This window comes from Mya arenaria, chromosome 14 (genome assembly GCF_026914265.1).
Source record: "Mya arenaria isolate MELC-2E11 chromosome 14, ASM2691426v1".
NCBI classification, from domain to species: domain Eukaryota; kingdom Metazoa; phylum Mollusca; class Bivalvia; order Myida; family Myidae; genus Mya; species Mya arenaria.
In genome coordinates this window covers 26,381,672-26,399,585 of record NC_069135.1, presented here as the reverse complement: position 1 = coordinate 26,399,585, position 17,914 = coordinate 26,381,672, and the positions used below count along the sequence as shown (strand labels likewise).

At 34.3% G+C, this 17,914-nt stretch overlaps 1 protein-coding gene across 1 annotated transcript in view; it reads left to right on the top strand.

Annotated features, from left to right (window-relative positions):
- LOC128216640 (cartilage intermediate layer protein 1-like) overlaps positions 1-12,266 on the top strand; it is a 33,893-nt gene extending 21,627 nt beyond the window's left edge. Inside the window, exons 2-8 of the mRNA XM_052923257.1 lie at positions 2,929-3,060; positions 5,341-5,487; positions 6,531-6,695; positions 6,813-7,106; positions 7,719-7,827; positions 7,985-8,142; positions 8,785-12,266. Of these exons, the coding sequence (XP_052779217.1) occupies positions 2,929-3,060; positions 5,341-5,487; positions 6,531-6,695; positions 6,813-7,106; positions 7,719-7,827; positions 7,985-8,142; positions 8,785-10,961 (3,182 nt within the window). The 3' untranslated portion in view covers positions 10,962-12,266. The remainder of the gene's footprint in view (positions 1-2,928; positions 3,061-5,340; positions 5,488-6,530; positions 6,696-6,812; positions 7,107-7,718; positions 7,828-7,984; positions 8,143-8,784) is intronic.
- The last annotated feature ends 5,648 nt before the right edge of the window (positions 12,267-17,914 follow it).

Below are 17,914 nucleotides of genomic sequence, written 5' to 3'. Positions count from 1 at the left end.
CGTTTAACTGTTGTTGTAATTTGGAAACTGTTTCTGCACAATATGCTACGTTTTCTGCGAACAATAGGCATATACTATCTGGTATTCCATAGTAATGAATATACCAGAACCACAATTTTCGCGTTAAAGGGCAGATTTATGATTAGGGCAAAGATTGTCGAATTTGACTTATCCCCAGTCTTGTACCGATATCACATGAAAATAGATTATTTGCACCAAGGCAGTTCATGATATTAAACTACATGTATGTGAAAAATCTTTTGCGTCTTGCAAAGCATTGTCTTTTTTTATTAAGGCACAAAATAGTAAAATCACGTTGTTTTCACAGCATACAGAAGTACTTAATTTAGACAAAAGCCTGAAAATCGACACAAATAATAATGATTTGTTCCAAAGAAATTCAAGGAGACTAAGAGGCTTATGAAACAAATGACCATAATGCACTCCCCTTTTCTTATCTTTTCTTATTTAGACAAGCATACAATAACAGATTGTTACTTATATTATTTAACTCTACGCCATAATTTCACGGATCTAATAAAGCTATTAAAGATAGAGACCAATGATACCCTGATGAGCTCCTAAGTTGGCATCGTGTTTTTAGGATAGTTAGATAATAAATGACAAAACAAATGCTAATTAATGATTTGTGTATTAAACACTATTATAAATAAAATGTACAACTCATTAAAATAAAACAATTTAAAATCAAATATTTAATCATACTCATATACTTTGAAATAAAAAAAACACAATTGCTTGTACCAAAGATTAACAACTCAAAAAAAAGAGAAAATGTTTTGTATTGTTGTCGTTGGGTTTTATTTCTGGTGTTTTTCTCTCGTCTTTGCACATAAACTCTACATTTCATGTATTTTATAATGACTGTAACGTGTATACGTTTAATTAATTGTATTATTGTGTGTTAGTATGACACACACAATATAGATTTTTAGAATCTTAGTATTCATGTTTTTAAAATGCAGTTTGTGATAAAATGAACAATGCAATGATACATTATGAGAATTAAACCCACTGTGTTCAGGTGTAAGCATACACTTTTATTTCGTTCTCGACACATTAAAGTTCTTCTCCAGTAAGAACGTAAGTGCTATTTTCATTTTTAAGATAAATATGTAAAATAATAAACTTTTTTACATGTGTGTGGTGTAGTGTTTTACATGAAATACTTCTTTGTACTAGATTCTGTTCAGTCAATTCAATAGATGATTATATAAGTTTAGAAGTAAATATGCAATATGATACTATCCAGGAGAGAGCCGGTCAATTGTGTATGCTTCTTCTGTATAGGTTTTTATTTTGTTTCTTTAAAGGCAATTGGCAATACATATAATTGATTGTGGATACGCGTTCCAGTTATTCGCTTACAGCTATTTCAGTATTGATATAGCATAAAGAAACCCACTTGCATTATTAAATAAATTTCTATGCTCTTTATGATTTAAATGATCGCATGGCGCTCAATCAAATGCATTGCGTAAATATGTTCAATGTAAGGAATGACGAATGCAGCAAATGTTTGACCTAAGAATGTTTAAGGTCACATTACAAAAAAATGACATTTATTATAAGCAAAAATATATTCCTCATAAATGTACGAGACATTAAATCTCTCCTACCGTGCTGAGCCAGAAATTAAAAATTGACGAAATTAAATGCGCTTTATTGACATGACATTTTTACATATGAAAGCTCTATTTGAAAATGTTTAAATGTGTGCTTTCTTATAGTCAGTAAATGGTCATAAATAGTATGACTTACCAATTTTAATTTGCAACATACTATGAAAAATACCGAAAACCAATATATATATTATATATATATATATATACAATTCAATTGATTCAGTTTAGTCCTTGACTATACTTAACAATATATATATATATATATATATATATATATATATATATATATATATATATATATATATATATATATATATATATATATATATATTGCTAAGTATAGTCTAGGAGTAGGCTGAATCAATTGAATTGTATTTTCACTATGTACTTGTTGGCGTCGTTGCATATTTCTATTTTGAAAAGGCACAAGCAACCAAATGCACACTGAGCTATCTAAATATAAAATATGAATATGAAAAATACCCCTCTCAGTGTATTTTAAAACTTGAAATCTCATCTTCCTGGTGAAACCTATTCAAACATTGTCGGTAAAATTTCACAACAAACAATGGAGAAGATCAATTGCATTGAGTCCGCTATTGACTTAATCTCACCTGTCTGTATTTGCACTGAATTTGCATAATGTTTAGTTGTTTTTAGTGTTTGGAGTTACAATTACGTCGGCAATGAGTAATACTTCGTATTTTTCTATATATGTATGGTTTGAACCAATCGAAAGGGGTTGTTTTGTAGTTGCATGAGGTAATATTTGTAGTTCTTCCTGGTTGATTTCAAACCAATCAAAAAGAGTGTTTTGTAATTTCAAGCTATACTGAATTGATTATTTAAAATATTTCATGTTTAAGGTGGTACGTATTCTTGTTTAAAAGAATGTTAAAACTGAGGCTTTTGCTAGACGCCGAAAACCATCATGGAGTACGGACGGGAGTGTCCGCCAAAAAAGAAATTCAGTGGCGGGCTTGGGAATATCTACGACGATTTATTTCATTCTAAACATGAAAATGAGTATGTTGATCTTAATATAATTGATAGAAGGTCTTCGACAGATATCAGTTGCCAGAATGAGAATAAACATTATGACAATTCGTTGTATATAGAAAAAGGAACATTCTTCGCTGGGGTAACATCGCCAAAAGGATTTTGGACCGCAAAAAAATACTAATGGTAATTGCAATTATTGCTGTACTTACTACAGTTGCTGTTGTTATTTATGTTCAACTATTGCGAACGTCTAATGATACCGATTCTACGTCATCAACAGTATCGACTTCGACAGGTGTTGAGAGTACCATTGCACATACAAGCAAAAGTACAAACATAACAGGTACAACAACGGATACACACAAAGTCCACACTTCGACTGTTCGACCAGGACCGACAACAAGTTTATCAGGTAACAATATTTGTCATAATTGTAATTTGATTATCAAAACATAAACAATAGTTGTGATTACAAGTAACGTCATCCTGACTGCTGAAATAACTCATCCGTGACCAAGCTGTGCATGCAATCTTAAGAATATTATACGAAATAACTTGTTACCTCTTAAAGATGCCCTCTTACTCCCAAATAAGATTTACTACAATTAATAATATTGTTTTAGTATTCCAAAAAGGATGAATAAATGTCGAAAAAAATGGTTCTTATGAAGGATACTGAGTTTAATTTGGAAGAAATGGGCATAAAACACGGCATTTCTACCTTATGAGACTATAATACACCACACTCTTTTAGCATTCACCAATCATTTAATATTTTTGCGCTTTCTGCTATTAAATACACAGTTACAATCTTGTTATCAGTAATTAATATTTTCCATAAATGCATTATTTAGTAAGCAGTTAAAGGTTTATCAGTCAAACATTATGTTTGTTATACATGTGTATGTATTGATTTTGAATAAAGGGTCACTTTAAATCCAATGTTATGCCATGATGAAAAACGTTATTAGCTCGGTTTTTACAATTTATAATACATTTTACTGTGTATGCAACACTGACTGTTTCCTCACTGAAAATCACCGAACGGAATTTCAATTACGTAAAACACTCAATATTTGTGTTCAAAATAAGGAAAAAGTTTACATTGTATGTGGTTTTGACTCTGAAATTTATAATATTTTGGTTGGGTTTGCGAATTAATGCTATGCATTAGAAGAAAAAGAATCAAAATTATTAACTGTAGTTAAGCTGTACCACTTGTTGGATTTTATTTTCATGTGGAATGCATAACATTAATTTTAGGTCTGCTTAGGTAACTTCATATTACAACCGTTTAACCAAACTGCCTTTGTTGTCCAGCTGTTAACACTAGGTTCTAAAAACTCATGCTTGAATTATAGTGCTGACCATTTTTGTGTCGCGACATATAGGGGTTACTTTTGTCGGCGGTGGCGGTCGCGTTTCGTTTTCACTTGTCATGGGCATATCTCGTAAACTATTAGTGGTATCAACTGGAAATTTTATATGTGGATAGATCTCATTGAGGGCAAGTGCAGTGCACAAAAACTGTTACTCTTGCTTCCATATTATCCGAGTTATTGCCCTTTGTTAATTTTCATGCTTTAAGTTTTTTAACCGGGGCATATCTTGTGGAATATAAATGTTATAAACTTGAAACTTCATATGTAGACAGATCTTATAGAGGGCAAGTGCAGTGCACAATAAGAGTACCTCTTGCTTTCTTAGTTGTAGAGTTATCGCCTTTTGTTAATTTGCATGCTTAAAGTTTTGTCCGGGGCATATCTTGTAGAATTTAAGCGTTATCTACTTGAAACTTCATATCTAGATTGATCTCATGGAGGGCAAGTGCAGTGCACAATAACAGTTACTCTGACTTTTTTAGTTTGAGAGTTTTTGCTCTTTGTTAATTTTCAGGCTTATAGTTTTTTCCGGGGCATATCTTTAATAATATAAGAGGTATCAATTTGAAACTTTGAACCGTAACTCTTGCTTCCATATTTTTAGAGTTATTGACGTTTGTTGGCGTCCGCGTCCCGTTTTCACTTTTCCGAGGCATATCACGTAAACTATTAGTGGTATCAACTTGAAATTTCATATGTTGATATATCTCATTGAGGGTAAGTGCAGTGAACAAGAGCTGCTCTTGCTTCTATATTTTCCGAGCAGACCAGACAGCTTTTAGATGGAACTTAGATCGTCGAGATGGGACGAAGCATTAAGTATATATGAGTCCCCGATCAGCCTGACATTTTCTCAAAGCCTTCCCCGTACTTTAACGTAGCCAATCTACAACCATACCTACTATCCGACTTTCCGAGCCTTCCTAGCTAGGCGCATTGCTCGGGACTCCGGGTTGATCTGCCTCTCGAATAACAAGGTTCCCGAACCCTGACAGGCGTTTATGGATGTCATTGGTTCTGTCGAGTGCGGACATTGTTTCAGTAGAAATATCACGTCATTGCAATTACAAAATGTAATAATTATCATTCGTTTTATTCATTTTGCGATATTTTTAGGATATGTGATCGTCGTGTCGAGAAATGCCCTTTTCTTTGTTGCAGGTGCCTATGGCGTTTGTCATTTCAAATCACAAGTTGAATTATCAATGTGTGTGTGTAAAGTATTTTGTTTTTGTAGTTGTGCTTTATCAATGTTTAATTCCACATTTTCAAATGAAAATCATCTTCAAATGTGTTGTATTATTTTACAGCCGGAAGCTGGTCACTGTGGGGTGACTGGACACAGTGCTCAGCTACCTGTGCATCAGGGATCCACAAGCGATACCGTCAATGTATTGCAAGTCCGTGCATCGGCGACTACATAGAAACCGACATTTGTACTTCATCCCCTTGTCCTGGTATTGCTGGCTACACTGTATTAGTAATCTCGTATTCGTAATTATGTCATGCTAGAAATTTGTTGAATATCGGTGAAGGATCGAAATTTAATTAACCTATTGAAAACAGGAAGCAATAAACTTTAAACATAATTTTCTGTGATCACGAGTAAAGTATGTTTTGATCATACCACGAAATTCAACACATTTTGTGTCATTTTTTTACATCATTTGGTTTTTTTTCAACCCGGCACAGTAACAGCTAAAACGTTTTTGTCCATCGATACGGAAACCATAGAAAAGTGAAGATATCAAAATTTATAAATTCCTTGCTGTTATTTTTACTGCTTTGGACATGCAATTTCACCGAAAAACGTAATCTTATATTGTGGAATATTTGTTGTCAATAAAAGTAAAACATATGTTTCCGACGAAAATAAAAATCACCCGACCTGTGGGCACTCAAAAATGGTTATATGCCACTAGAGCGGATTGTTCCATCAGTGACGGAAACGCATGGCTATTATTTTTGTTACTACTAACTATCAAGGTTGAAATACAATTTTGTACATTTCATCAATAGTGCTTCGGTCATTACTTACTTTATAATTTGAAATAACAGTTAACAAAGAGAATCTAAAGAACATTGCATATTTAAAGAGTTAATATTTGTTTTATGTTGCTTTTTTAACCCAATTTGCCTACAATTATACGCTTTAATATTTTAAATTGATGCGGTGTGGCGATTGACTCTCATCTTCTTGACCCTTTTCATAATGAGGTAGCATAACTACATATTGTCGAATGTGATTGAGGTTACTCAAGTATTAACATACATGGTTAACAAAGAATTTATATACAACTACATGTGTTGCTGTTAAAATGATCATGTGCTCGTTGCTATGTTCAAAACATACATTATGTATGATTAAATATAAAAGGTCAACGAAACATATCGTACTCAGATTGCTAAACAAAATAATATAAAACGTTATTTTAGATAGCATAGTCATATATAACAGTTCAATTCTAATGATATTGTCAAACAAACTGTAATGTTTCAGTGTTTGGAAAATGGATAACCTGGGCTCCATGGGGCGCTTGTGACGTATCCTGCGGCGGCGGTGCTCAAACGCGTACAAGAGACTGCCAAAAGAACAATCCCTCCGACATCGATTGTGTTGGTGGAAATTTGCAGCAACAGAGATGTTCGACTTGGGATTGTCCAGGTTTAATTTTTCAAGGATTTAAGATATCTGTTCTTTTTCCAATTTTAAATGTATATTCACAACTTAAATATCAGGTATCAGACATATGTTAATTCAGTATTTATGAACTCATTGCAGATTGTTCGAAAACCTGTCCTGTCGGGACACTGAATGGTGAATGCGACACGTGTGAATGTTCTTTAACAATCAAAGGACGCGTGCTATCAGCATCTACCAGTAAGCCAGTGACTGGAGCATCAATTTTCGCTGCTGCCGCCCCGACACGACCATTGGCAATGACGAATTCGACAGGTTTTTTCATTCTTGATACAACATGTACTGGCACAGACATCATCATAAAGAAAGATGGCTACAACGACTCTTTGACACAGATAAAAACAGAATATAACGTTCTGAACATTTCCAAGATAGGTAACATAATTTTGAATATTTCTTAAAAATCGATACTCGATAAAACATGAATAGTGATTACCAGGTATACCGATGGACTTCAAATATTGTTCGAAAACAAGTTTATTGAATTTTCTTCCGCGTTATCGGAAAAACAACTCTGTATTGTTTACTCGCGTCTGCAGCACACAAGCACACGTCACAATATCAATGATTTTATTATTCGCGTGTCGCGTCGAAAATCCTGACATCATACTAATTTGCTTTCGCCCTTTCGCTTTCCCTGGCGTTTTCGCGCCAACACCTTTCGCTCCGAAACACTGACATAACAAAACGGCCAAAACAAATCACCAAAGAGTTGTTTGTTTTAAATGGTAATGATCCACCTGCACAATATTATGCAGTTGAACTTTATTGCTATTTCATATTGAAATGCATTCCTTTGTTGACTGTTGATGGCGTTTAAATCGAAAACCTTCCAGTTGTTATTGATCTTATACCCGTAATATTTTATAGACTTACATGAGCTTGAACAATTACATACTCGTGAGACATTGAATTAGGTAATAACGCTGCTCCTATTGGCATGTTTATCATATTTAATAAAATCGAGTATGTTTTTTATGTTTATAGTGACCCCTCACTTTATCCAGACACCGATGAGCAAGAAGCGGCTTGTTGGCGAATCCCTCTCACTGTGTTGCCAAGCTGATGGACTTCCTGAAATAGACTACTATGAATGGTTAGTACAAACGCCTTAACTGGGCGTAAATATATCTGTTTCAAATATCATTTTGAAATATGAATAGGTTTTATATTTTGCCCTGCGTTTTACAAATGTGAATGCCTCTGTTAAAAAAACGTTTTTTTCTCATTTTCTAATTTTATACATTTTATAGGTTTAAGGATTCCCAGCTTCTAGACATAGCCTTGTACCCAAACGCAACCCTATTGAATATCGATAATGTTCATGAAACACATTCTGGACAATATCAATGTCGCGCAAATAGCCCTGCTGGAGCCATAATGTCGACTGCAGCTAACATCCAAATCAGAGGTATTGCCAGAAAATAAGATTTCATACTTATAAATTAAAAGCTTTGCGCTTTGATGACAATAAAGGGGTAAAAACGTATCCTTGTGTTTTTCCCAGTATAATGATATTATCAAAGCAGCAGGCATTGCAGCTTGACATTCTCTTACTGATTGAAATATCTTTAAGCAATGGGATTAGGACTAAGATAAACTTTAGCCCTTACCCTAGTAACCTTGTTATTTGCAACTGACTATGAAAGGAACAGTGAAGTCGTTTAATCGGGATTGACGTGAAGGCTCTATCAATAAAGTTCCATTATTACCCATGTTACCCGTATCACGAATGAACTTATATATACACTTTCTGGTGGAGAAAAGGTAAAACTCGTGGTTATTAAGGTGTTCAAAGGAATACTTGTAGTTATTTGCCACATAATCATATGTATTGACTATCAAACACTTTATCAATTATGATACCACACATTCTATGAAAACTTTTGTCTATTTTATCGTTCTTAGTTTGGAGTGTTAATGCACTTTCTTCAAGCAGCCTTACTTGTTAATGATATACTGTCATTTACAAAAATCTAGTAAATTATAGCGTCACGGTTTTCATTAGATATAAGGGAAAATGTAAATGATCATACAAGTATATGATTTTCAGAGTCTCCTGATGATTTCTGTGCAGATTCGTTGCAACAAAAAGCAGTTGCTCTTCCAAGCGACTGTGTCCAAGAGGCCACAAATACAGCAACGTTCGAGGTAGGCGAGTGCATCGCCAAATCATGTCGACAAAATGGGTCAATAGATGTTCAGACTTGCGGCGAAGGTACACATTCTTGCTGCTCCGTCAAAGAATCAAAACTCGAAACTGTGCAATGTTCAGGCTACACAATGCAAGTTGTTATTGTAAACAAATGTGGGTGTGGACCTTGTTCACCAACCAAATACAAAATATCTGGAAGAGCTCTTTCAGCAAACGATAACACTCCTGCCCCATACCTGTATGTATATGTCAATGGGGAATTTAAATCTTACACCAATCTAAGGGGTTACTTCACTGTCAGTGTAGAAATATCTGCATCTCCACTAACTTTGTATTTGGTGGATAAGTACTACAAACAGTTTTTGCCCGCCGTTAAACAAATTACTTTATCTGATGGCCTAAGCGGAACAGTAAAAGTTGAAGTTTACTTAGTTCCGGTTGCTTCACCAATCGATATTGAGTCTTCGATTGAAAACACGCTTAATGCACGCTCAGAAGCAAAGACGTCTGCCCCTAATGTTGAGATAGTAATACCGGCAGGCTCATTTTTCGACGAAAATGGTGAATATTATAATGGTACCGTTTCTACAAGTTTTACTTTTCTAGATACATCAAACATTTCTAATATAGAACAGTTGCCAGGAGTGTTTAGATCAGTAGACGACGAAGGTGAAGCAATTAATCTTGACTCGTTAGGCGTTTTTAGTTTATATTTTCAAGATAGCGCAGGAAATCCATTGACGCTCGGTGGAGAAATAGAAATCAAATTTCCGGAAAATACTTCACCAGACATATTAGATAAAGATTTCAAACTCTGGAGTTTGAACACAGACACAGGCGTGTGGGAGGTGATCATTCCTTCCTCTCAGTCTTCTAGAAGAAAGAAACGACAGGTATATGAAGAGCGGATAGGGAATATTAATTTATCAGACTTCGACGATATTGGTTGGTTCAATATTGATATGGTCAGAAACAATTATGACAAATTTTGTTTCTTTAAAACCCGATTTTACAAGGATGAGAAACTTATGCAGCCGAATATTGATCCTAAAAGGGAGTATGAATTAAGGATTATTTCAAACGGAAATGGAATACTCACGGTGATCTACAACCATGTACGTCATCCCGATAGCAAATGTATTACCGTCGGTTGTGATCAAAATATCACAATGTACATATCGGGTTATTACTACGGATGGGCCGAATATGAACATATCTATTCTGCTGGCCCAGCTATCAATACAAGTCTAAAATTTGATACACAAGAAAACGATAAAGTAATCAAAATAGCATTACAGTCATCAACAAATGGGCCATTTTATGAAGACGAAAATATATGTTTAAAGTCTTCATCGAACCCCTTGCAATTTCACCACGGATACACTGGTCCATCTAGATCTATACCTATAGAGCTTTGTTCTCAGTTTGCTTCAACGGATCCTGTGAATGAAGCGAAAAGGTGCCGTCTTGCATGGTATCCATACAGAGATATAGATGATCCATACGTAAAAGATGGCTATAAAGTTTGTAAAGCAAAGGTAAAAGTAAGCCTTGGCGGTATATCTCATCTCGATCGCGAGCAATTTATCTCTCTAAAAGTAACGAGCTATGGCGGAAACAATTCTGATATAGCAAACGAAACCTTAGGCGTTTTAGAGTACGACATTGACCCAAACTTTGTTGATAATATTATGTGTGTTGAGTACAAATGTAGCGGAGTGTACGATCCGGGATTTAATAACAATTTTGATAATACTCGGGTTGAAATTGCTCTCAAATATCCAGATAGTAATATTCATTGTGAAGTTACTGCCGAATCGGAATATTTAATTAGAATAAATCAGCGTACTCAGGTAGACCGAAACGATGGAATATACGAATTTGTGGCTCCCGAACCATACGGTCCAACCAATGGCCTCTATTCACACATAACGGGGTTAATAGGTACCGTAGAGAGCGTCGATGCTCTTAATACTCAGCAGCAATCGTCAGAATTGAATTGCCTGTCTTCAGATCAAATGACAAATACAGTCGTTGATAACGGGTACGCAGTTCACTTTACCTGTTTCCAATGAGGTTAGTTTTCTATTGGCGGAATCCATTTGTACTATTATTGCTGATGCTATATTTTGAATTAAAATATATCCACTTCTGTTAATACATTATGTCATAATTTTTAAAACCTATAAGTTTATTATTATTATTTGTTTTATTATTAAATTTCCTCAAGCTAATGCATACGTTGATAAGATTTATCATTTATGTTTTTACTTTATCGGGATTATTGGAATAAGAGTCAGGTTGTGCACGTAAACTTGTTTAAACCCTCAGTAATTTTACACTTTACTGGCCGTTGCAAGGCGGTACCTTACAATCCTTGATAAACACACTGTTGTTTCATGTTTCTGGTTTCTGATTGATTGTTTTTGTGTATTATAACTTTGGCGTTTACCCTGTGCCATTAAACGAGGTTTATGTTGAGACTTTCGGCTACTGGGCTTGTTTCTGTAGTGTTTCATATAAATACTTAAATGGAATTGTATTATTTCGTCCATTAAATATGCTATTTACAAGTACATTTTAAAAGCGGTGGTTCTATAGTTTGCATTGATGACGTCTGTATTGTATATCCACATCAATTCGTTGGACTTCGTTCTGAAAAAGGAATATCGCTTAAGCTGGATCGGTGATGGTGTTGCACATATCATTACTAATCGTCGGTTATAATAAATAGTTTAATTCAAATCGATTTCGATATATATTGTAGTAGTTTTCAAATTTTGTAGGTACTCAGTGCTTTCGGTTTATTTATTTATGAAGAAACTTCACGAAATTCACCCATGTTGCAGCCGAAACTTAACATGACCATACAAGTTGACCATGTCATTCACTGTGATCACTTGATCACTACCTTAAAAAAATACTTAAAACAATTTTTATATTCAGTTCAGATGAAGACTTACAATTATATTTCTAGTAACTTCTAGCTAAATCATACTTTTAACAAAATCTTGGCAAATAGTATTTCATCCGGAATATTCCAGTTCAATATAAACATCCGTTCTCTTTTTTTCAAGGTTTTCAAGAATTATGTCGGACACATGTGAATGTGAAACTTTTTGATATAACTGGGATATATGAACTAATATACTATATTTTATTAAGTATTTGACATGGATATACTTTGTTAATAAGAATATGTGACTTTTATCAATAGATAAGTTTTCTTTCAGAGATTAACAACGAATATATATATATTGTGTATATATAATGCTTACTGTCGTGTATTTGTTTAAACATATATTTCGTGCACATTTCCTGTTATTGTGTTTCATGTATCTTCTGTAAAAAGTTAGTAATAAACTTGTAGTCATACATCACACATGTGTTGGTTATTTCTCATTTGAGTTACGAATGTAGTCCACAATTAAATGATACCAAACAACATATATTAGACACATACTTTTCAATCTCCTTCTGATTTTCCTTACTGGGATAAATAATGATCACATTTGCACAAATATCGATGTTTCGCATGTTTTGTCTTTTAAAAATGTATATATTGACAACTTTAACTCTTTCATATAACACATCTCCAGGAAGTTAAACTTTAACTCACTCAAAATGTTCTTTTGTCTATGTCTGATCAGTAACAAATTACCCTGATATCTAAAATGTTGATGCGATACTTTTTATCTTCATTACGTCATCTTAGTCCTTAGCTTGTACTAATTCTTGTTTTCGTCACCTCCGTTTAAAGGTCAATAAAGCTTGTGCAATAAATAATTTAACTTACGCGAAAACGTTTGTATCTGGTATAAAAACTTAAAAGATATAAGAATGACTTACATGTTACATACATGTATAGTTACCAAGAAGTCAAAACGGTCACAAAATATGTACTTTTAAAGTTTCGAAACTATATAATAAAGAAAAAATTTCAATGGCATATTACACAGCCCCATAAATTAGCCCCAACTGGTCGAAGTCCAATTGTCTTTGGGTCTTGGTCTATCAAGGTCACACACGAGCGTTATCATTTGAAAATTGCATGAACTGTTCATTTTTGCGTCAGTTATCCACGAGGAAGGCAGGAGCCAGACCTGGTATTCATAAAGCATATGGAGTGATTTCTTGTCGAGTTGAATATGAAATTTCAGAAATCGACTTTAGTTAGGGAATAGCTTTAGATGCTTATATATATACCAACACAGGTCTCTCTGCCTAATGGAAAGGTGACAAACATATCAGCTTACTAAAAAATATCCCAACGATGAACGCATATAGGGTATGTTATGATTTGACTATTCTCAGGCGTACTGTATCAAGTTCAGTTAACTGCGTATTGATGGCGACGCATTCATGTTTATACCCCATAGAAAACGTGATAAAGATTGTCAGAAAACCGCTCTTTCGCAATATTTCTTTATCATAGTATGTCCCCTTGGACTATTTCAATGCTATGTTTGAAGGTTAAACGAACGAATCTCCACTCACTTTTACACGACATTTCTCAGAATTTTTATCCCAAAAATTGCACCATATATAAATCACATTAATGATTTAGAATATTTTTATGAATACAGAAATTAGGATACAGTTTTTATAATCTCTTTAGGAATAAAAAGACGTACCTAAAAACAACCATTGAATAGTAAGGAAATATAGTAAAAAAACATCAATGTGTAAAGATTAGCCCCGAACAAATGCTAATATACTGATATGAGTTTGAATACTACTGTAGCGTGGTACGGATTTTTAAATACGGCGTGCTGTATTATTACTGTTATTTACAGAAAAGGAAACTTATAGGCATTTAATTAACCCCTATACCGGATATAAGGGCGCCTGATAGTGTAAAGTGGTTCTTATGAAATAAACAAAGTGTCGGGTTAAGTGTCCGACCTATTGCAAGCAAGGATAATAAAACTAAAGGTAAGGTGATCATAGTTCGTTGTGTACGAGTTAAGTGTTGTCATTTCAAACAACCTTTAGAGTAAAACATGCTGCAATTTTTGAAAAAACAGACAATGACAACACTGTTGGCTAAATGGGTTTTAAGAGATAAGATACTCATGGAAATCTTTTTCCAAAATGAGTGACACACTACAGAGTTATCTGGAGTTATGCAACCTTATTGTGTGATGGCCGTGAAAACTGTGTTCATAATGAACGCTATTTGTGATATTAGGGCAAACGCCAGGTATTCCTAAAATCTTAACAAAACTTATAGTCATAGTCGACCAAGGGCCATTATTTGTATTAAGGATATTAGTGAGTTATCTTTAATTGTATGGTGGCATTTAACAACTGTGTGAAGTATAAAAGCTGAGTCTATCACCTTTCTAAGCCAATCAAGGGCCATATTTTTTATGCAGGATAGTAAGGAGTTATTATGTGATGACAGGGAACAGCTGTGTGAATTGAATAATGGGTAACAAATTTATCATTGAAAAAACCAACTTGCCCTCAAACTTTTACTGGTCACAATGTGAGCTTAAGTCATTCAGGAGCCAAAATTTGTATTTAGGACGATTATGAGCTGTGTGATGTTCCTAAACAATTTTGTGAAGTGTAAAGTTAATTGAATGGATGGCATTGGATGGTCTTGACGTTATGAGTGAAATTGCCAACAAGCCCTAAAACGTTAACAGGACTTAACAGCAGACGCTGGGGTCAATAGTAAAGCACTCCTCTCTTTTGAATAGTCGAGCTAAAAAGGAATGAATGGTTTTCAGGTCAAAATGGTTTTCTGGATCATTTATTGCAGAAAAATGTGTAATTGAGTACTGCTAATTAGTGATAATATGGCTTCATATGGTAAAAAATTAGTGGCCGCGGCCGCGTTAGACAATTGGCCGCTTAATGCACGTACTTTATATTGTTAAAACATACGTGGGGAATGTGGAGTGGCCCGATAAGGCAGGTGACCCTTTAAAGTCGGTGTCTGGTCAACCAGGTTTGACTGTACTAATTATAATTTAAAGCCCAGAGAGCTCCACTTTCGCTCACCGTTACAACATACAACGAAAACTATAGGGATAAGCCCAGTAGTCAAACATTAAAAAAATAAACCCTGTTGAGAGGAACAACCCAAAGCCGAAAACGGCAATGAACTAGAGACACAAACGTAAAAACAGTGTAAACACAAATGTACCCATCACAAACATTCCATGAACACATGGATCAAAATAGGTTTAACAATAAAAGTTTAGATAACCGCCTTGGAGCGGTCAGAGAGATGCAAGATAAAGAAGAAAGAAAACGACAACTGAGGAGTGGATTAGGAATATCAATTTATCAGACTTTTTTTGACTGATTTATTTTGTTGATGTAAGATACATTTATAAAAGAGTTAGTTACTTTTAAACCCGGTTTTACGAGGATAACAACCTAACGCAGTCAATTATTGGCCCTGCAAGGAAAAAAATAAAAATGGTTCCAACTGAAATTGGAATATTCGCAATGATCTACGGTTATGTAAGACATCTCAACAACATACGATCAAAATATATACACGTAGATTTCCAGTTATTTCTACGGAAGGAATGATTATGAGCATCACTATTCTGCTGGCCCATCCATCAGCACAGGTCAGTATTTTTATGTACAAGAAGGCAAAAAGCAATCGAAATATCAATAAAGTCACCATCAAAATTAATGAACCATTTCATGACGATAACAAATTATATTTATTGTTTTTCATCCGTTGCAATTTCACCCCGGAAATTCTCATTTGTTCTCAGTTTGTCTCAGGCCATCCTCGGATTCGAGAGGTCATTTGTCGTACTGTATGGTATCCATTCAGAAATGAAGATGGGTACGTAAAAGATGGCTATAAAGTTTGTAGAGCAAAGAGTAAGCTTTGGTAATTGATATCTTCTCACTCCAGAGCAATTTATCTCTCTTAAAATAACGAGCTATGGTGGACAACAGTCAAACTCCTTGGTGTTATAGAATACGACCTATACCCTAACGGTGGTGATAATATTCGTTGTGTTGAGTACAAGTGTGGCGGAATGTACGATCCGGGATTTGGAAACAATTTTGATTATACTAAGGTAAAGATGATTCTTAAATATCCATTTGATATTCGTTGTGAAGTTGTTCACGAATCGAAAGATCTACTTGATATGAATGGCTTTCCGCAAGTAAAACGAAGGGATGGCATATACGAGTTCGTGGCACCCGACACGTACGGTTCCAATAATGGTCTGTACTCGGCAACATCTGGGATTACTGGCGGCGAGGTCCAGAACGTCAATTCTCTTAGAAATGAAAAGGAATCGTCCAAACTGAAATGCATATTTTCAAAACAATTGGCAGGGAAAAGTGATGTCGTTGATAGCGGGTATGTCGTTAAATTCCGTTGCTACAGATGTGGTGTTTTATATATCGATGAAACATTTTTGTACCCTCGTTGCTGATGTTATAGTTGAAATTTCCGCGCTTCGGTACATGAATGCATGAAAATTATTGAGACTATTATGGGGATTGTATTATTAAGTGTACAGTGATAAACGAGTTTATTAAACACTTTTACATGGAAAGATATTTGTAAAAAATACTGCTCAAACAGAAACGTTGACAATGCGGCTTCAATATTTATTGCACGTACACTTATGAGACTTTATAGGAATGTTTGGTACCTGTTTTTGTGTGATATTTTCTAATGAATTATTTTTACTAATAAATAATGTTTTCAAACAATATTTAGGATGCCATACCATTAACTGAAATTGGTCAGTTTTACAACGCAAATTACGTTATAAGGTTATCACTGTTTCTGTGATTATTTCAAGTTTAAAGCCTTTTTTATATTTAATTATCAAAAAATGATAAAATAAATTTACTTGCAATTATTTCTCGTAAGTTTTACTAATGTATATCCTCAACAAGAACTTGACAAACAATTTATCTTTCATTCGGAAAAGACAAGTTTAAGTAAAAACACATTTGTACTTAATGTTTGTCTTGGAATTAATGAACGCTGTTTTATATAATTGTGTTAGTGCTTTACTTAGTATATAATACCGATTATTATTGTTTTGTTCTTCTTTGGAATCTGTGACTTATTGATAACTTGACTTTTAGAATTTAACTGTTTTTATTAAATCTATATAAAGTAAACATACATACTGCAACATACTTATCATTTAATGCACTTGTACCATGATTGTTTATTCTATATATTCTACTAAGCGTCTTCCGAAATAAAGTAATACACATGTGTCTGTTTGTTTTTCAAGTAGGTTATATAGTTTGACTACAATTAATTGATACTCACCAACGCATAGATCTATGTATATCGTGTTGACAGAAGTTAATAAAAAAACGTGAAATAAATGAGGCCATAAAAAGTATACATGTGCCTGCTCAGCAGACCCAGGGTATGGTCGAAAAGACTGGCCATATAAGCTATGACCCAGACAATATGTAACATAATTACACAAATTACCCTACTATATATATATAAACAAGAAACGCCGCCATGCGACGAAACTAGGTGTTCAATGATTGGCAGAAGAACTTCATTCTTCGTTGCGAGATTCAGTTTCAACTGATTTTTATTTTATTTTAGCAACAGTGACCTAGACCTTGACCATAGGGGCCCTAAATGCAATTCAATGTAATTCCTCTATAAACTCTTCCTACATACCACGTTTGGTCACTATATGTCAAGTCTACCTAAACTCATTTAGTACCAAACGGTTTTCCACTACTAGTAAGAGTGACCTTGACCTTGACCCGAGGGACATAAACGTATTTCCTTGAAAGGTCTCAAAAAACTCCTATACCAAGTTTGGTTGCAATTTGTAATCCCTAACTTAAGTCATTAAGTATAAACCGTTTTTCATTTTAAGTAACAGTGACCTTGAACTAAGGAGCCCCAAATGCAAACCTATGCAAGGTCTTCATAAACCCTTCCTATATACCAAGTTTGGTCACGATATGTCAACCATACCTAAAATCAGTTTGAATCATTTTTTGTATTTTAGTCAAAGTGACTTTGACTTTGACTATGACT